The 16,552-nt window shown below is 57.4% G+C and overlaps 1 protein-coding gene and 1 long non-coding RNA gene across 2 annotated transcripts in view; both read left to right on the top strand.

Moving 5' to 3' along the window:
- The window catches only part of LOC116788859 (maestro heat-like repeat-containing protein family member 6), a 946,858-nt gene extending 937,822 nt beyond the window's left edge, over positions 1 to 9,036 (top strand). The window contains exons 11-15 of the mRNA XM_032692061.1: positions 7,508 to 7,663; positions 7,821 to 7,922; positions 8,043 to 8,145; positions 8,347 to 8,403; positions 8,704 to 9,036. Of these exons, the coding sequence (XP_032547952.1) occupies positions 7,508 to 7,663; positions 7,821 to 7,922; positions 8,043 to 8,145; positions 8,347 to 8,403; positions 8,704 to 8,900 (615 nt within the window). The 3' untranslated portion in view covers positions 8,901 to 9,036. The remainder of the gene's footprint in view (positions 1 to 7,507; positions 7,664 to 7,820; positions 7,923 to 8,042; positions 8,146 to 8,346; positions 8,404 to 8,703) is intronic.
- Positions 9,037 to 11,992: 2,956 nt separating this feature from the next.
- LOC116788889 lies at positions 11,993 to 13,273 on the top strand. Its single transcript, XR_004357790.1, has 4 exons — positions 11,993 to 12,073; positions 12,151 to 12,194; positions 12,290 to 12,369; positions 12,972 to 13,273. It is a non-coding gene; the product is annotated as an uncharacterized LOC116788889 (long non-coding RNA).
- Positions 13,274 to 16,552: the final 3,279 nt, after the last annotated feature.

A 16,552-nucleotide genomic window follows, 5' to 3' on the forward strand; every position in this document is an offset into this window, starting at 1 on the left:
TGATGTGGGGTGGGTTTTGAGCCTCCCATGGCAAGGAAGAACCACTGTTCATGGATTGCAAGGCCAGCTGGGTACCATCTCCATCATCCACGGGCTTCCCTGAACTCAGGAGAAACACCATCAGCCTGGATTTTACTGCCAGGTATGTAAAATCTGCACTTTATATCTTGTCAAAATATCAGCATAGAACTACAGAACAGTTTGGGTTGGGAGAGACCTTAAAGACCATCTCATTCAACCCTCTGCCATGGGCAGGAACACCTTCCACCACTATCCTTGGTTGCTCCAAGCCCCATCCAACCTGGCCTGGAACACTTCCAGGGATCCAGGGGCAGCCACAGCTTCTCTGGGCAACCTGTGCCAGGGCCTCACCATAAATATTTTACACTGATGCTTCCCCTTTGTTTTATCCCATGGCAGCAGCATCTCCCAGCCTGCAGAGCCCTCAGCTGGCAAGTTTATCTCCCTAGGAAGATGCTCCTAACCCAGGAGCATTTAGGATGCTCCTGAATGGAGTCACTTCGAGCTCCCCTGTGATGATTGAACCAGATCAGGCCTCTCACTGCAGCAGCACATTCCCCCCACTCCCAGCTGGTACAGGTTTTTGGCAGGATTCTCGCCTGCCTCCCATGCCCTTCTGGCAGAGCTTAACCAGTGTGCTGCCCTCCCAGATCTCCTGGCAGGGAGCACACAAAACAGACCCCAAATCCACGTGGAGCTGACTCAATCCCTTTGCTACAGCAGGCTGGACAGGCTGAAGCTCTCTCTCCAGCACGGCTGCACGTCCCAGCTCCAATATCCCTCCTGCAGCTGCTGCTGCACAAGGCAAGGGAGAGCAGAACACCAGTGGGACACACAGATTTCCTTCAGGTGATCCAGAACAATCCTGGAATCATTAAGGTTGTAAAAGCCCCCCATGATCATGAAATCCAGCTGTTCCCCCAGCACTGCCAAGGCCACCACTGACCCATGGCCACAAGCACCACATCCAAATGGCTTTGAAATCCCTCCAGGGATGGGGACTCCAGCACTGCTCTGGGCAGCTGTGCCGGTGCTGGGCAGTCCTTTCCATGAAAAATTTTCCAAAATAGCCAATTTAAACCTCCCTGGCATAACTTAAGGCTGTCTCCTCTCATCCTACCCCTTGTTCCCTGAGAGCAGAGCCCCATCCCCCCTGGCTCCATCCTCCTGTCAGGGGGTTGCAGAGCCAGAAGGTCCCCCCTGAGCCTCCTTTTCTCCAGGCTGAGCCCCCACAGCTCCCTCAGAAAAGCCGCTCCTCAGAAAAGCTCCCTGAAAACATCTCTCTTCCAGCCTTCTGCTCTGCAGATCCATGGGGATCCCTCCATCCACACCTCACCATCCACCCAACCTTTCTCAAGTGCATCCAGCTTGCTCCCAGCCAGCTGGTCAGGAGAAGGAAGCTGTCCCAACACCTCTACTGCCCAAAAACCTCTTTTCTCCTGAAGAAATGAGAAATGGGCTCTTTAGGGACAAAGCCAGCATCCTTGGCCTCCCACTGAAGCACACCTGGAGGGCACCGACCCTGCGGTGACAACCCCCTGGTGACACTGTCCCCCTGCAGCCTGGGAGGGACAGGTTTGTCCGGAAAGTTCTCAACTCATTGCAAGCCCAAGCAGCCCCAAGTGCATCCCTGACAATTCCTCCCGTGTACTCCTGACAGCTGCTGCAATATTGCTCCTGTCAAGCAGCATTTAAGTCCCCTTTTCTCCCCAGCTCAGCTTCTGTGTTAGTTCTATGGAATCCTATCACTGCCAAGCAAACTCCTGACTTCTTCAACTCCTAGAGATTGGGAGGAAATTCCTGACTGAGAAGGTGCTGAGGGGGATGTGTGGGGTGTGGGTGTTGATGTTCCTTCTGAAATGCATTTTAGCTTCAGCTGTGATCATTCTGAGTCGTTTTATTTTTCCCTGGTTTTAAGAGTCATATTCTGATCCCCTGCAAGAAAAGCGTTTGCAAACCAATCAATGCCCAGATTTTTTGTCTCTGTTCATGTTTGGAAGTTGACTCTCAATGGACCACGTGCAGGCAAATGAGCTGCAGGTTTGAGATGGGAAGCGAACTTCCAAATATTTGACGTTCTTGGGTCCTCCCAATTCGGTAACATTGGGAAGTTTGCAATTTCCTTCAGCTCCTTGTACTGAGGAATGGGAAGTCAGGCTTTCCTGACTATAGGAGGATTAAATGCCACATTCTTCTGTGCCTTGCCAGCCCAGGTGTTTTTGTGCTGCAGGTCAAGCCTTCCATGAAGAAATGATGGCAGGAGGGAACCACAGCTTCTGCCTTGGCACAGATGCCAAGCCTTGCCCCCAGTGGCTGCAGCTGCTTTTGGGATGGATTCCTTCCAAGCTGGGGCAGGTTGGCCGGGCTGGGGGAGGCCCCAGGGCACATGGCAGTGTGTCACAGGGCCCTTTGTGACACGGTGGCCGTCGCCCCGGGGATGGGACGGTGTCCTTTGTGACCCGTGGTGATAAAGGTGTCGGCGGCAACGCGGCCACGCCACCGTGCTCGGAGCGGGCGACTGGGCAGGACGGGACAGAGCGGTGCTGTGAGGAGCCTCCTCGCAGCCAACTCCTTTCTCGTCGACCAGAAGCGTTTCTGAGAGTTCTTTTTTGATCATCTTCCCTCGAGGCCACAGCACAGGAGTTGGGGACCCGGGAGCGTTTCTGAGGTGACCCCACTCCCTGTGGGAGTGGCCCTCGAGGCCAGGCCACGGGCCTTGGTGACCCGGAGCTTTTCCGAGGAGTCACCAGTGGCTGTGGCAGAGGCCCTTGAGGCCATTTGTTGAGACTTTGCCACCAGGGGCTGTTCCAAGCCATCAGCAACCCCTGTGGCAGCGGCCCTTGAGGCCATTTGTTGAGACTTTGCCACCAGGGGCTTTTGCTATCCATCCCCAGCCCCTGTGGCAGTGGCCCTTGAGGCCATTTGTTGAGACTTTGCCACCAGGGGCTTTTGCTATCCATCCCCAGCCCCTGTGGCAGTGGCCCTTGAGGCCATTTGTTGAGACTCTGCCACCAGGGGCTTTTCCAAGCCATCCCCAGTCCCTGTGGCAGGAGTCCCGCAGGCCATTGAGTCACACTTGGCCGCCAGGGGTTTTTCCCAGGTTTCTCTCCCGCAGGCGCCCTCCAGACCAGACTGTGCCATGGCGGGGGGATGCTTCGGCCTGTGCGGGCTGCTCCGGAGGAAGAGGAAGAACAGGAGAGGCCCTGGAGCTGGCCCAGCACAGGAACTAGAAGAGGAAGAGGTGCAGCACTTCCAGCCACTGCAGCAGGGTGAGTGCTGGAGCTGGGCCCCAGGGATGGTGGCTGCAGCCAGCTGGGCCCCTTGCCGCCCCCTCTGGACATGACCAGGGAAAGGGAGGGGGAAAGAGGGCCCAAGGCTGATCCCCCCGGCATCCGTGCTCCATCCCCTGGGCATCCCAGGGCTGGCCCTGCCTGTGGAGTGCAGAACTGGGCTGTGTTCTCTGGCCTCTCCCGCGGCCCCTCAGCTCTGACTGCACTCGCTCTTTGCCAGATCCAGGCCGGGACCGCCCAGAAGAGCAGGACCGCGCCCGTGGCCGCTTGCGCAGGGCAGTTCAGGTACCTGCAGCCATCCCCCCCTGGGCTGGGCCTGCTGTCCCTGCTCCGCCTGGCACCGCTGTCAGAGCACTCCATGCCACTTCCCTCTCTTCCCTGCCCTTTCTTCTCCTGCAGAGGTTGCTGAGATTCATGGGTGTTCGGCGCAGAGCAGCCACGACCGCACCACCCGAGCTCACGGCACAGCCTGACACCAGCGCAGCCGAGCTCGAGGCGGAGTCTGATGGTAGCACTGCACCGAGGGACTGTGCAGCCAGCGGTGACATGGCACCCATTGATTGTGCAGCCAGCGGTGACATGGCACCCACTGATTGTACTGCCAGCAGTGACATGACACCCATTGATTGTGCAGCCAGCGGTGACATGGCACCCATTGATTGTGCTGCCAGTGGTGACATGGCACTGACTGATGGCACAGCAGCCTCGGACATGTCAGCGATTGATGGCACAGAAACCACCGACATGGCAGCCATTGCTTGCGCAGCCAACTGTGACGTGGCACCTACTGATGGCACAGACACCGCTGAGATGGCACAGCTCGAGGGCACAGCAACCACTGACACGGCACCGGTTAATGGCACAGACATCTCTGACACGGCACCAATGGATGGCACAGCCATCTCTACCATGGCACCAATGGATGGCACAGACATCTCTGACACAGTACAGACCGAGGGCACAGAAACCTCTGACACGGCACCGATGGATGGCACAGACACCTGTGACACTGCGCTGGTCGACACCGACACAAGCTCTGACATGGCACCAACTGATGTCGGGGCCAAGGCTGACACCACAACTGAGGGCATTGCAAGCACTGACTGCACATCCATGCACAGTGTGACTGATGCTCCCAGTCTGGACCTGGCACAGCCTGACACCAGCGCAGTCGAGTTCAATCCAGAGCCTGAAGTCAGCACTGCACCAAGAGACTGTGCAGCCAGCAGTGACATGGCACCCATTGATTGTACAGCCAACAGTGACATGGCACCGACTGATGGCGCAGCAACCTCGGACGTGACAGCAACTAATGGCACAGAAACCACCACCATGGCAGCCATTGATTGTGCAGCCAGCTGTGACATGGCACCAGTTGATGGCACAGACACCTCTGACCAGACACCGGTTGATGGCACAGCAAACTCGGACATGGCACCAGTTGAGGGCACAGAAGCAACCGACACTGCACCTCTTGAGGACAGAGCCACATCTGACATGGCACCATTCGATGGCACAGCCACTTCTGACACGGCACTGACCGACACTGAGGCAAGCGCTGACACGGCACCAACGGATGTCGGGGCCAAGTCTGATGACACGACTGAGAGCATCGCAGACACTGACTGCACACCCATGGACAGTGTGACTGATGCTCCCAGTGTGGACGTTTTGGAGCAGGAAGGTGTCTCCAGTGCAAATGAAGTAAGCAGCCTGTGGCCAAGGCTTGAGCCCCCCAGGGGTCTTGAGGCCCCTCAAGCCGGCTCTGCCGGGCCCCCAGAGCCTTTGAGGCCAGCACAGTGTGGTGGGAAGGGAAGCCCTTCCTACGGCAAGCTGGGCAACCTGCTGGCTCTGGCAGCTCTCCAAGTGTCTCCCACTCCCCTCCAGGTGCCGGCCATTGTCAGATCCATCCACCAGTGGCTCACGTGCCAGGAGTCTGCAGAGGTCAGGCCGCCCATTGCCATCCGCAGGCTGGCCCATGCACACCCTGGGCACGTGGTGATGACTCTCCTGCACTGTGCCCCAGCGTGTGACAGGTACAGGGCCCAGCTGCTTGGCTGCCTCAGGGCTCACCAGCCTTTACAACCCAGCACCCCATCCAGCCTGTCCCTCCTGCTCTGACAGACTGACCCAGAGTTCCAGGACACTCTGGCCCCTCCACTTCCCAGCCCTGGCCTGTCAGCCCCCAGTCCTGCTGCCATGTGCCCTCCCTGCCCCTCAAGGCCCCGTGGCTCTGTCACCTGGGCCCCCACAGCTGCCACGACCCAGACCCCCCTGACCCAGAGCTCTGGCTCCACAGAGCTGCTGCAATCCTGTGGAGGACCATCGCCTCCTCGGCCACCACAGCGCACAAGGTGCTGCCAACGCTGCTCGGGGTGATGGAGGACTGGCCACTGCACAGCGTGTCCACCTCCGACGGGGACCATGTAGATGTCTTTGCCCTGGCTGTGAGTTTCTGCAGCGACTCTCCATCCTCCCCCACCGCTGCATCTCCCTCAGGCCTTGGGCTGCAAATGGGGCTGAGGAGCAGGTTCAGGGGCAGCAGACCAGCTGCTCCCCCTGGCTCTCCCTGGCCTCTCCCTCCCTCTGGGCACTGATGGTATCTCCACGTGGCTTTCTTGCAGGCAACCCTGGCCCTGTGGCTGATGGTCCAGGAGCCCCAGTGCCAAGATGCACTCTTGGTTCATGCCCCTCGTCTCCTCCTGGCTCTGCTCTGCCAAGTTTCTATGAGCACAGAGCAGATGCCACAGGAGGTCAGCACCTTCTGGACGGGATGCCAGGAGAAACACGGCCTTCCCACCCACCCCAACAGGTGCTCCATGCCCGTCCCCTCTCCCTGCCGTGCCCTGGGGGCTGGGCCCAGGGCTTCCAGCGTGACGTGGCCTTTGCTCTGCACACAGCTTTGTGGTGCAGACCATCCGGGCCCTGCTCTGCCGGCTGCAGTGGGACCAGGAGCTGGTGTCAGTGGAGCGCAAGCGTGGCTGGGACGCGCTCCTCTCTGCTGACACCCACCACTACGCGGTGGGGCTGCTGGCCAGGTGAGACAGCCTTGTCCCCTCTGCCCCCGGCATCTCTGCCCTGGGCACGGGGCAGCCCACACAGCCCCCGTGGGCGTGGGCCAGAGGGCCTTGGCCCCAAGGAATGGCCCAGCCAGTGCTGGCAGAGCTTTGCCCACCCGACTCAGGGCCGAGGGTTCCCTTTTTCCCCTGACAGGGAGATGCACTGGGTGTTGGGCCCCTCCTATGGCCCGCTGGCAAGGCACCTGCTGGGGCTGCTCAGCAGGGAGGGGCCCCACTGGGAGCTGCCTGCCCTGGCCTTCCTTGTCGAGGTGAGCCCGATGGCCAGCGCTGCCTGGCCCCGCTGCCTCCCCCTCTCTGCCCTCTGGCAGCCGCAGCTGCCCGGGACGGTGCCTGCGCCCTGTGCTGCTGCCTGGGCCCAGCCCTGGACGGCTCCGCGCTCCTGCCGCCCGGACACCCCGGCACTGCTCTCTGCCTTCCAGGTCCTCGACTATCTGGATGTGAGCACCTGTCATGACAGTGTCCTGCAGATCCTGGCAAGGCACCTGCAGAGCCAGTGCCCAGAGAGGCGGCGCCTGGCTCTGCGAGGGCTCCTGGTGCTGAGCGGGGATCCCTCAATGGTGAGAAGGGGGCAGGGGCTGAAGCCACACGGGCAGCCTGGGGCTGGGGAGGGCAGTGGCTTGGCGTTGGCTGGACTGCGGGAGCTGTGGCAGCTGCTGCCAGATCTCCTGCCTCCCTCTCCAGCTGCCCAGGCCCTGTGGGACAGGCCTTTGGCCTCTGGGCCCCGGGGCAGCAGCGTGGGCTTGCAGTGCCAGAGTGGGGGTGGTGGGGCAGCTGTTCAGGGCTTCCCAGCACAGCCTTGTGTTCCACCCAGGCCAAAGGCATCTGCAGCCTGTCTGAGCACCTCCTGGAGCTGCTGCAGGATGGAGATGGAGAGCTGGTCACCATGACCCTCTTCTTGTTCCTGAATGTGCTCCAGGATGGAGACAACAGTGATGAGTTCAGCTCCACTGCCCCGAGGCTGGCTGAGGCGCTCCGGCCAGTCTTTGACAACGTAAGGCTCTGTGCCCCCAGCCACAGGCACTGGGTGCTGCCAGGAAACTTGGTGGAGTTTCAGGCGTGGGCCTGGAGGGTGTGGAGCAGGCAGTGCTGAGGTCTTTGTGTCTTCTTTGGCCCCAGGACAACAGCCACGTGCAGCTGCTGTCCATTTGCCTCTTCCAAGAGGTGATGGACTTGCTGGCGGAAGAGGGAACAGAGCCCTGGGAGATGCAGGTGCGCCAGAGCCTGGTCCCACTGTTCTTCCACTGGCACGACGAGAACCAGGGCGTGGCAGAGGTGAGCACTGCTGGGCTCTGGTGTCCCCGTGGCAGGGGCTGGGCTGCCTCCTGCCCTGGGGCCTCAAGGGCTCCAGCCTCCTGCTGGCCTTGGAGCAGGGACACAGGGGCTGTGCCCTGGGCTGTGTTGCCATGTCCCGCTCTCTGCTGCTCTGCAGGCCGCTCGGGAAGCGCTGCTCTGGGCTGCAAGCTTCCTCCAGAGGAAGGACCTGGAGCAGCTGCTGAAGACAGAGCAGCCCTTCAGGTTCTGTGATTACCTGGTAAGGAAGAGTGCAAAGGCCCAGCCCCAGGCTGGAGAAGCCCCCAGTGCCCAGTGTGTGGGGCTGGCCCTGTGCCCCTGCCCACTGCTGCCCCCACAGACACCCCCCTGCTCTCTGCAGATGGAAAAGGACGTGAGCAGAAGGGGCGAGCACCTGCAGCAGGCCCTGCCCTACCTGCAGAGCCCCCAGGAGCCCCTGCGAGAGGCGGCCGTCAGGTTCATGGGTGAGCCCCAAGGCCGCGGTCCCTCCCCGCCCCGCTGCAGCTCGGCCCCAGCCCCGGCTGCTGCAGCGGCAGCAGGATGCGGCCCAGGGATGTGCTGGGGAGCCCCGAGTGCCCTGGCGGCTGCTGCCGCCCTCTGCCAGCCCAGCCCCGGGGCCTCCCGATGCGGAGCCCCTGGGGCCCTGACAGCCTCTGTGTTCCCAGGGGTGGCCGGCTGGCACATGAGGGAGCGGCAGCAAGACCTGTGGCCCATCCTCAAGGGTGAGTGAGGGCAGAGGGGCCTCCCTGGGGGCTGCCGGGGACCAGCACAGACCCTGGGCAGGGAGCTGCAATCCCTGCCCTGCCTGCACAGGGCTCTGCTCCCTGCACACCGTGGCCAGAGCACACACACATGGCATGGGCAGGGTGCCCATTGGTGCCCAGCACTTTCCTGCTCATCCCCTTGGCCCCTGCTCCCTCCTGGCTGTGCCAAGAGCTGCCCGGCATGGCCCTGGCAGGAGGGGCTCCTGGGGTCCCCGCACAGCCGCGCTCTGACCCCGGCTCCCTTCCTCTCTCTTCCAGCCCTTACAGCCATGAGTGATGATGACTGCCCCTCCGTCTCCAACATGAGAGCTGCACTCGTGGCCACTTACAGCCGTGCCATGAGAACTCCACGTGCTCCGCTGAGACGACCAATGTCCCTGCAACAGCCCCCCACCACAGCCCAGGGACCACTTCTCAGCGCGGCTGCAGCTCCAGCTGATGCTGGGCCCAACTGAGCCAGCCCGCAAGGCCAGGCAGCTCCTGGCCTCTGCAGCCCCAGGGACGGCTCCCTCCCTTCCATTCCCTTCTCCTGACCCCACTTCATCCCTCTCCTTGCCCTCACAATAATAAACATTCGTTTTCTCCCCCTTATCTGTGTCTTGGTGCAACTGAAAGGGCACAAACCCTCAGCCCCGCAGCTCACGGGCCCGCTCCTGCCTCTCTTTTGCCCCTTGAGCCATGGGCACACACACCCTGGGACACGGGCACTTCAGGCTGCAAAGGGGCCTGTCCTGTAGGGCCACTTGCACAACACTGTGCACTTCCAAAATCTTGCTTAAGGGTTTGCTGGGATTCCCCAAGAAAACTATAGACTTGGGTCATCCCTGGGGAGGCAAGGGACTTGCTTCTCTGGGAAACTGCTTCTCAAGGAGTTCTCGGGGAGGGAGGCACAAATGTCTCCCTCTGGCTCTCTGTGGTCCTTTCCCTCCTTGTGTTCTGTTGCACTTTGTAGAGGGGCAGGGCAAGGGGCACTCATCAGCCTGTGGGGCAAAGCCACACTGGGGCAGCTCTGAAGACTGCAAGCACAGCTGGCACTGCGTGTGCCCTGAGAACAGAGCTCCTCTGCCAGCCTCTGACCCCCTGACTTCCAGTGCAAATTTAAGAGACATGCTGGAATCAGGGATCAGGGTGCCTACAGGGGTGGCTGTGGGAACATCTTGCAGCACAAGGATCCTTCTCTGAGGAACATTCAAGCACATCCCAGCCTGTTGCCTGCTGTGCTTTGCCTCGCTGGGTTTTGCAGTGATGCTCCCACGCTGCCCCTTCTCCTGCCACTTCCCAGAGTTTCCCTTTCATTTTTACTTCCAGATCCTGCTTCCCAGCACCCAGGAGCCCCACTGGCTCTTTTTAGCCAAGGCTGCAGGAGAGACACGCTGCAGCCTTTCCCTCTGCCCAGGAGTGCTCCCATTCCTGCCAACAGCAGACAGCCCACAGCATGGAATCATGGAATCATTAACACTGGGAAAGGCCTTGGACACCATCAAGTCCAACCATTCCCCCAGCACTGCCAAGCCCACCATTTAGCTACGCCCCATACGCCACATCCACACATTTCTTGAACACTTCCAGGGATGATGAGTCCACCACTTCCCTGACACAATCACCACCTGCTGGAATCACCATCTGCTGCATTTCCACCACTTCCCCGGTGGAATCAGCATCACCCACTGCTGCTGCCCTACTGCCCCATTTACTGTGTCCTTGGGGACCAGCCCCTCAAAGTCCCTGGAAGGCAGCTGGCACTGGACACACATCACGGAGCTGCCTCTGAGACAGCTCAAGGGATGTCACCTACCTGTTGTCCTGAGCATCCAGGTGACACGCTCATCCCTCCACCACGGCTGCCAGGAAAGCGCCCCGGGTCGAGCTCTCCCTGTGGTCGGTGGCTTGGCTGCACGGCTGGAAAACCTGGGGATGCCAAACCCATCGCTGGTGGGTCTGTGCCAGCCCGGCGCTGGGATCCCTGAGCCGGGGATACCTCCTGGTATCCAGGGTGTCCGCCCTGAGCCGGGACCTCTGAGCTGCGGGGTCCGTGCTGGGATCCCGGAGCTCTCCCTGCACCCGCAGGGATGGAACAGGGATGGACACCCCCAGAGTACCCGCCTTTCCCATTCACCAAAGCTGGGATTTTCAAGAACTGGAAAGCTGAGAGTGTTACAACCCAGTTGCCCATAGTTGGTGTGCCCACAGCTGAGCTGCTCCACATGTGTTGATGCTCCATTCCCATCTGCCCACAGACCCCTGCAGAAAAGCCTCCCCAGAGAGGAGTGCTCTCCTGGCACTGCGAGGGAGCTGAGCTGCTCCTTGTGGTTTTTGGGAACTCTGGAGAGCTCTGTGCCAAATGGCACAGCTCAGGGAGCCCGTTGGTTTCCCAAAGCCCTGCAGCAATCCCTGTGCATGTCCTGTTCTCAGCACAGCCACAACTGGGGCTTGGAGGAGTCCCAGGATCCAGGGCAGTCAACACCTCCCACTCAGCTGAGCTGTACCTGAGCTCCCAGCTCTGCTGTGGGGAGTTGGTATCTCTGGGCCTCATCTCTCCCTCCCAGCCTGGCGTGTGCCAGGCAAACCGGAGGGTGGGAAGAAACACTCCACCCCCCACCCACGTCAAAATGGTTTTACCTTTGCTTTGCAACGAGTCCAGCTCTCCTGGCAGGGAGAATGTGGCTTTCTGGGTTCTGCTGATAAAGCACTGATTGTCCCCCGGGTCAGGGGGAGGAAGGAGCAACTGTGTGCTCCCTGCAGCTCTGACTGTCCTTTGTTTGTGTGCAGGAGGAGCAGGACCAGGATCAGCCAGGAGTGGAGGTAAATGTTTGTCTGCAGCTGCAGAAGTGTGGAGGCCAAGGCTGTGTTCCTGTGGGAGCCCTCCAGGAGCCCCCCTGGGCTGTTTGAACCCAGCTTAATTGTATTTTCTAAAAATAACCTCCTTTTCTTCCTGCCCTGCTCATCTCCCCAGCCTCTATTAAACCAGAGCTGGCTCCATGGATGTTTGTCCCTTGTTTTTGCCTCTGGAGGTGCTGGCACCCCCAGGAGAGGTGGCTCTGGGCTGGAGGATGACACAGTGTGCAGGGCAGGTGGTTCTTTAGTTTGGAAGTTTCTTTACCTCTAAAACTGCTTCCAACTTTTCTGTAATTACAGGCTGTGGGTGTTGCCCGAGGCTGGGAATAAGTGAATTCCTTTAAATTCTTTCATGAAGGAGGTGTCTGTTGGGGGGGAGCTGATGGTGACCCTGTGAAGATGTAACAACATTTGGGGGCCCCAAAACTAAGATCCATCCAATGATGTGATTTCAGTAATCAAAGAGGGTCAGTCATGAATCGTGGCTTGGTGGTTCAATGCCAATGAAGTGAGTGATCCTGTGATCAATCACTCATGGAATCACGGAATGGTTTGGCTTGGAAGGGACCTCAAAGACCACCTGGTTTCAATGCCTGCCATGGCAGGGACCCTTCAATCCCCAGTAAGCCCAGCAGGGAGGGCCTGGAGGACACGATCTGGTCCCAGTGAAGCTCTCTGTCCCTCAGGACGGTGAGGCCCTGCTGGACCCCCTGACTGGGCAGCCCCATCCCGAGGACATCCTGCTATTTGCTGTCCCCATCTGTGCTCCCTACACAGCCATGACCAACTACAAGTGAGTGGCAGCACTTTTTTGGGGTAGGATTTGGTGACAGCCTGTGTTTTACTCAGAGAAACCTTTTCTTTGGGCAGGTATAAAGTCAAGCTCACTCCGGGCACCCAAAAGAAGGGCAAAGGTAAGGTCTGAAAGCCCTGAATCCTTTTCCCTGCTCTGCCTGGTGAAGCCAGTGTGGTTTTCCAAGCTGTTTCACTCTTCCCTGTGTTTTTACAGCTGCCAAGATCGCCTTGCACAATTTTATGCAGTCCAAAGAAGCCAGTGCAAGAGAGAAAGACCTGTTCCGCAGCGTGAAGGTGACTCCTTCTTCTGCAGAATTTCTCTTGTGCAAATGTAACAGCAGCAGCAAAATGTCCACTTTGAGGGGGAAATGCTGCAAAATTGAGTGTCCTGTTGGTTGTTTTGGGGTTTTTTTACCACTGCTGGGGGAGGTCAGAGAGTCCCAGGATGGTTTGGGTTGGAAGGAATCTTAAAGCCCATCCAGTTCTATCCCCAGCCATGGGCAGGGACACCTTCCACTATCCCAGGTTTCTCCAAGCCCCATCCAACCTGGCCTTGGACACCTCCAGGGATGGAAATCCACAGCTTCTCTGGGCACCCTGTGCTGCTTAGGCTGGGAAGAGCCATTAGAAATTGAGCCTCAGTTTCTGGGCCTTGGGTTTCTGTTTTGTGTCACTCCTGATCTAAAATAACTTATCTGGCAAAAGCAACATCTTCCAAGAAATCCTCTCGTTTTGGGAGGGGGAACTCCTGTGGCAGGGGCAGGTGCAGTTCAGGTTGGAGGTGTGTCCTGTGGCCCTCACTGTGGGAAATGTGTCATCCCTGTGCTCAGGGCTCAGGAAGGTGCCTGTAAATGCTTTTCTGCCATGTCCCATTTCTCCTCTTCACTGTTTTCTAGGACACCGATTTGTCAAGGAATATTCCTGGTAAGGTGAAAGTGTCTGCACCTCATCTCCTGAACAGGAAGAAGAAGTGATTCTATGCTGGGGGTTCTCACCCCCAAACTGGTGCAGTCAGGACCAGCACCTGGAGCTGGGACAGACGGACACAGACCCACAACTGGTGTTACTGGGACTGAATTGTTTCCACGGGGCAGGGCAGCAAGGGCCAGGTCCTGCAGCGTGGTTTAGATGGACTCTGATACCAATAGCATACAAACATGGAAGTAAATTGCTGGCATTTGGTCAGGAATGTCCTCCCAAGCCGTTGGTTCTCTCGTTCCTCACCCCTGGGCAAAGGTGCCGGGATCTGGGGCAGCAGAACTCCGTGGTGTTCAGCTCCTTCCTGCCCCAGGCCTCTGGCAGGGGCTGGAGTTTCCAGGAGGGCAGTTTCAGTGCAAAATGCTTCCTTTGAGAAGGCAGAATTTTATTTCCCCCCAGACATTCCCTTGGCTCTGGAGAGAGGGAAGGTGCAGGCCCAGATCCCACCGTCTGCTCCCACCCCCAGCCTGGCTGTGCAGAGCTTACCCTGGGGAGGGGAGGAGGAGCAGGGGCTGAGAGTCAGGATAAACCCGTGGGATCTGTCAGGAATTACAGCACAGGGATTGTTCTAGAAGTCCAAGTTTTTAATTGCTTTTTTGAAGGCAGCTTAAAACATGATTCCCCCCTTCCCCATGGCAGCACGACCTGTTCCTGTCCCCCGTGTCCCCTTGGAGCTGGGGCAGCCAAGGCAGCCCTGATTCCAGAAAGAACCCTCTAACACTCCTTTTTGAGTACTAGAAAGCAAAGCATTCTTTATTTCCAGCACTCTGGGTGTGTAGGAATCCTTTCCAAAGTAGGCACGCTGAGTTACAGAGGTGCTGTAGTTTTATACTATAACATCTAACGTGACATCACCTGTTACACCCACTTCCCAAACCACCCCTCCCACAGCACCGCCCTCACCACGCCTCTGACACCCCTCCTGGGTCTCAAAAACACCTCTATCTTCCTCATCCTCCTCTTGTCCCTTTCCTGGCCTCAGGCCTTTGGGACACCACCAGCCTTCTGGAATGGCTTCAGGCTCCTTTGACTGGCTTTGCTGGTTGTTATATCTCTTTCTCAGGGCATTTTTACAGGGAGAGGAGCCTTCTTATCTCATTAGAAATTCCTGTCTGTTGAAACACTTCACGAAGCATCTTAGAAAACTGCTACAAGGGCATCATTTCTATATTAGTAAGCTATATAACAGAGGTTTCAGGCTACATTTCCCCCTTCAGAGACTGAAAAGGATTCCATCCTGTTAAGTCTCTGCTGCTTGCATGTAATGTTGAACCCTAAGGACTAACAATAACTACAACATTGAATCATACAGCAGGTTAACCTGCAGACACAACTGTTGAGTACAGTTATTATGAACAGCTGTTTTATCCTGGTCCAGTTTGATAGCCACAAAGTAAGTTTGTGGCAGGTATTTTCAACACCCTAAAGAGGACTGTATGACTTTTATGATATGAAGTGACTGCTGGTTACAAACTCATAGGTACATGCTCACTGATGTAACAGTGGCTGCTACAGCCCCCAGACACCCAGGCCACTCTTGACTAATGCTGCCCCATCACTTTGAGGAGTCAGTTTGCTGTGATTCGGACAATTCCCACATCATCTCCTGGCTTAAACATTGTATCCCAACCCTCCAGAGTCAAAACTCAATTGCAATTGTTGACCTAATCCTCATTAGCCACTGCCCCCCCCACCACCCCATGAGTCTCAAGGATGGGGTATGGAAAAGTTCCATTCTGTTCACTCCTCAATATCTCAGAAACTCCAAAACATTCATACAAAATCCGGACACTGAGCCCCAGCAGGAAAACTTCCCCATTTCAACACAGAAAGCATGGAATATCCCTGACATGTCCCTTACAACTTTCCCTGTGTGTATTTCCAAAGACTGCACATTCTTTGGCATCTTAAACTCAGGTGAACAGTCCCAAAAATTTATTTACTCATAAGATGAAACTTACAGCACATGAATAAACAAACGTATCCTGGTCTGGGATCCCTGCAAACCCTCTGTGATCCCATCTGCTTTTCCTGACACTTTTCCTCACACAGACCCTGTCTGCCAGTATTTATTACTGAGGAAGCTGAGGGTGATGTGGGGTGGGTTTTGAGCCTCCCATGGCAAGGAAGAACCACTGTTCTACTGGAATCACGGATTGCAAGGCCAGCTGGGTACCATCTCCATCATCCACGGGCTTCCCTGAACTCAGGAGAAACACCATCAGCCTGGATTTTACTGCCAGGTATGTAAAATCTGCACTTTATATCTTGTCAAAATATCAGCATAGAACTACAGAACAGTTTGGGTTGGAAGAGACCTTAAAGACCATCTCATTCAACCCTCTGCCATGGGCAGGAACACCTTCCACCACTATCCTTGGTTGCTCCAAGCCCCATCCAACCTGGCCTTGGACACTTCCAGGGATCCAGGGGCAGCCACAGCTCTGGGCAACCTGTGCCAGGGCCTCACCATAAATATTTTACACTGATGCTTCCCCTTTGTTTTATCCCATGGCAGCAGCATCTCCCAGCCTGCAGAGCCCTCAGCTGGCAAGTTTATCTCCTAGGAAGATGCTCCTAACCCAGGAGCATTTAGGATGCTCCTGAATGGAGTCACTTCAAGCTCCCCTGTGATGATCGACCCAGACCAGGCCTCTCACTGCAGCAGCACATTCCCCCCACTCCCAGCTGGCACAGGTTTTTGGCAGGATTCTCGCCTGCCTCCCATGCCCTTCTGGCAGAGCTTAACCAGTGTGCTGCCCTCCGAGATCTCCTGGCAGGGAGCACACAAAACAGACCCCAAATCCACGTGGAGCTGACTCAATCCCTTTGCTACAGCAGGCTGGACAGGCTGAAGCCCTCTCTCCAGCACGGCTGCACGTCCCAGCTCCAATATCCCTCCTGCAGCTGCTGCTGCACAAGGCAAGGGAGAGCAGAACACCAGTGGGGCACACAGATTTCCTTCAGGTGATCCAGAACAATCCTGGAATCATTAAGGTTGTAAAAGCCCCCCATGATCATGAAATCCAGCTGTTCCCCCAGCACTGCCAAGGCCACCACTGACCCATGGCCACAAGCACCACGTCCAAATGGCTTTGAAATCCCTCCAGGGATGGGGACTCCAGCACTGCTCTGGGCAGCTGTGCCAGTGCTGGGCAGTCCTTTCCATGAAAAATTTTCCAAAATAGCCCCCTCCTGTCAGGGAGTTGCAGAGCCAGAAGGTCCCCCCTGAGCCTCCTTTTCTCCAGGCTGAGCCCCCACAGCTCCCTCAGAAAAGCCACTCCTCAGAAAAGCTCCCTGAAAACATCTCTCTTCCAGCCTTCTGCTCTGCAGATCCATGGGGATCCCTCCATCCACACCTCACCATCCACCCAGCCTTTCCCAAGTGCATCCAGCTTGCTCCCAGCCAGCTGGTCGGGAGAAGGAAGCTGTCCCAACACCTCTACTGCCCACAAACCTCTTTTCTCCTGAAGAAATGAGTAGTGGGCTCTTTGGGGAC

Source organism: Chiroxiphia lanceolata, chromosome 6 (assembly GCF_009829145.1).
Source record: "Chiroxiphia lanceolata isolate bChiLan1 chromosome 6, bChiLan1.pri, whole genome shotgun sequence".
Classification (NCBI taxonomy): Eukaryota; Metazoa; Chordata; class Aves; order Passeriformes; family Pipridae; genus Chiroxiphia; species Chiroxiphia lanceolata.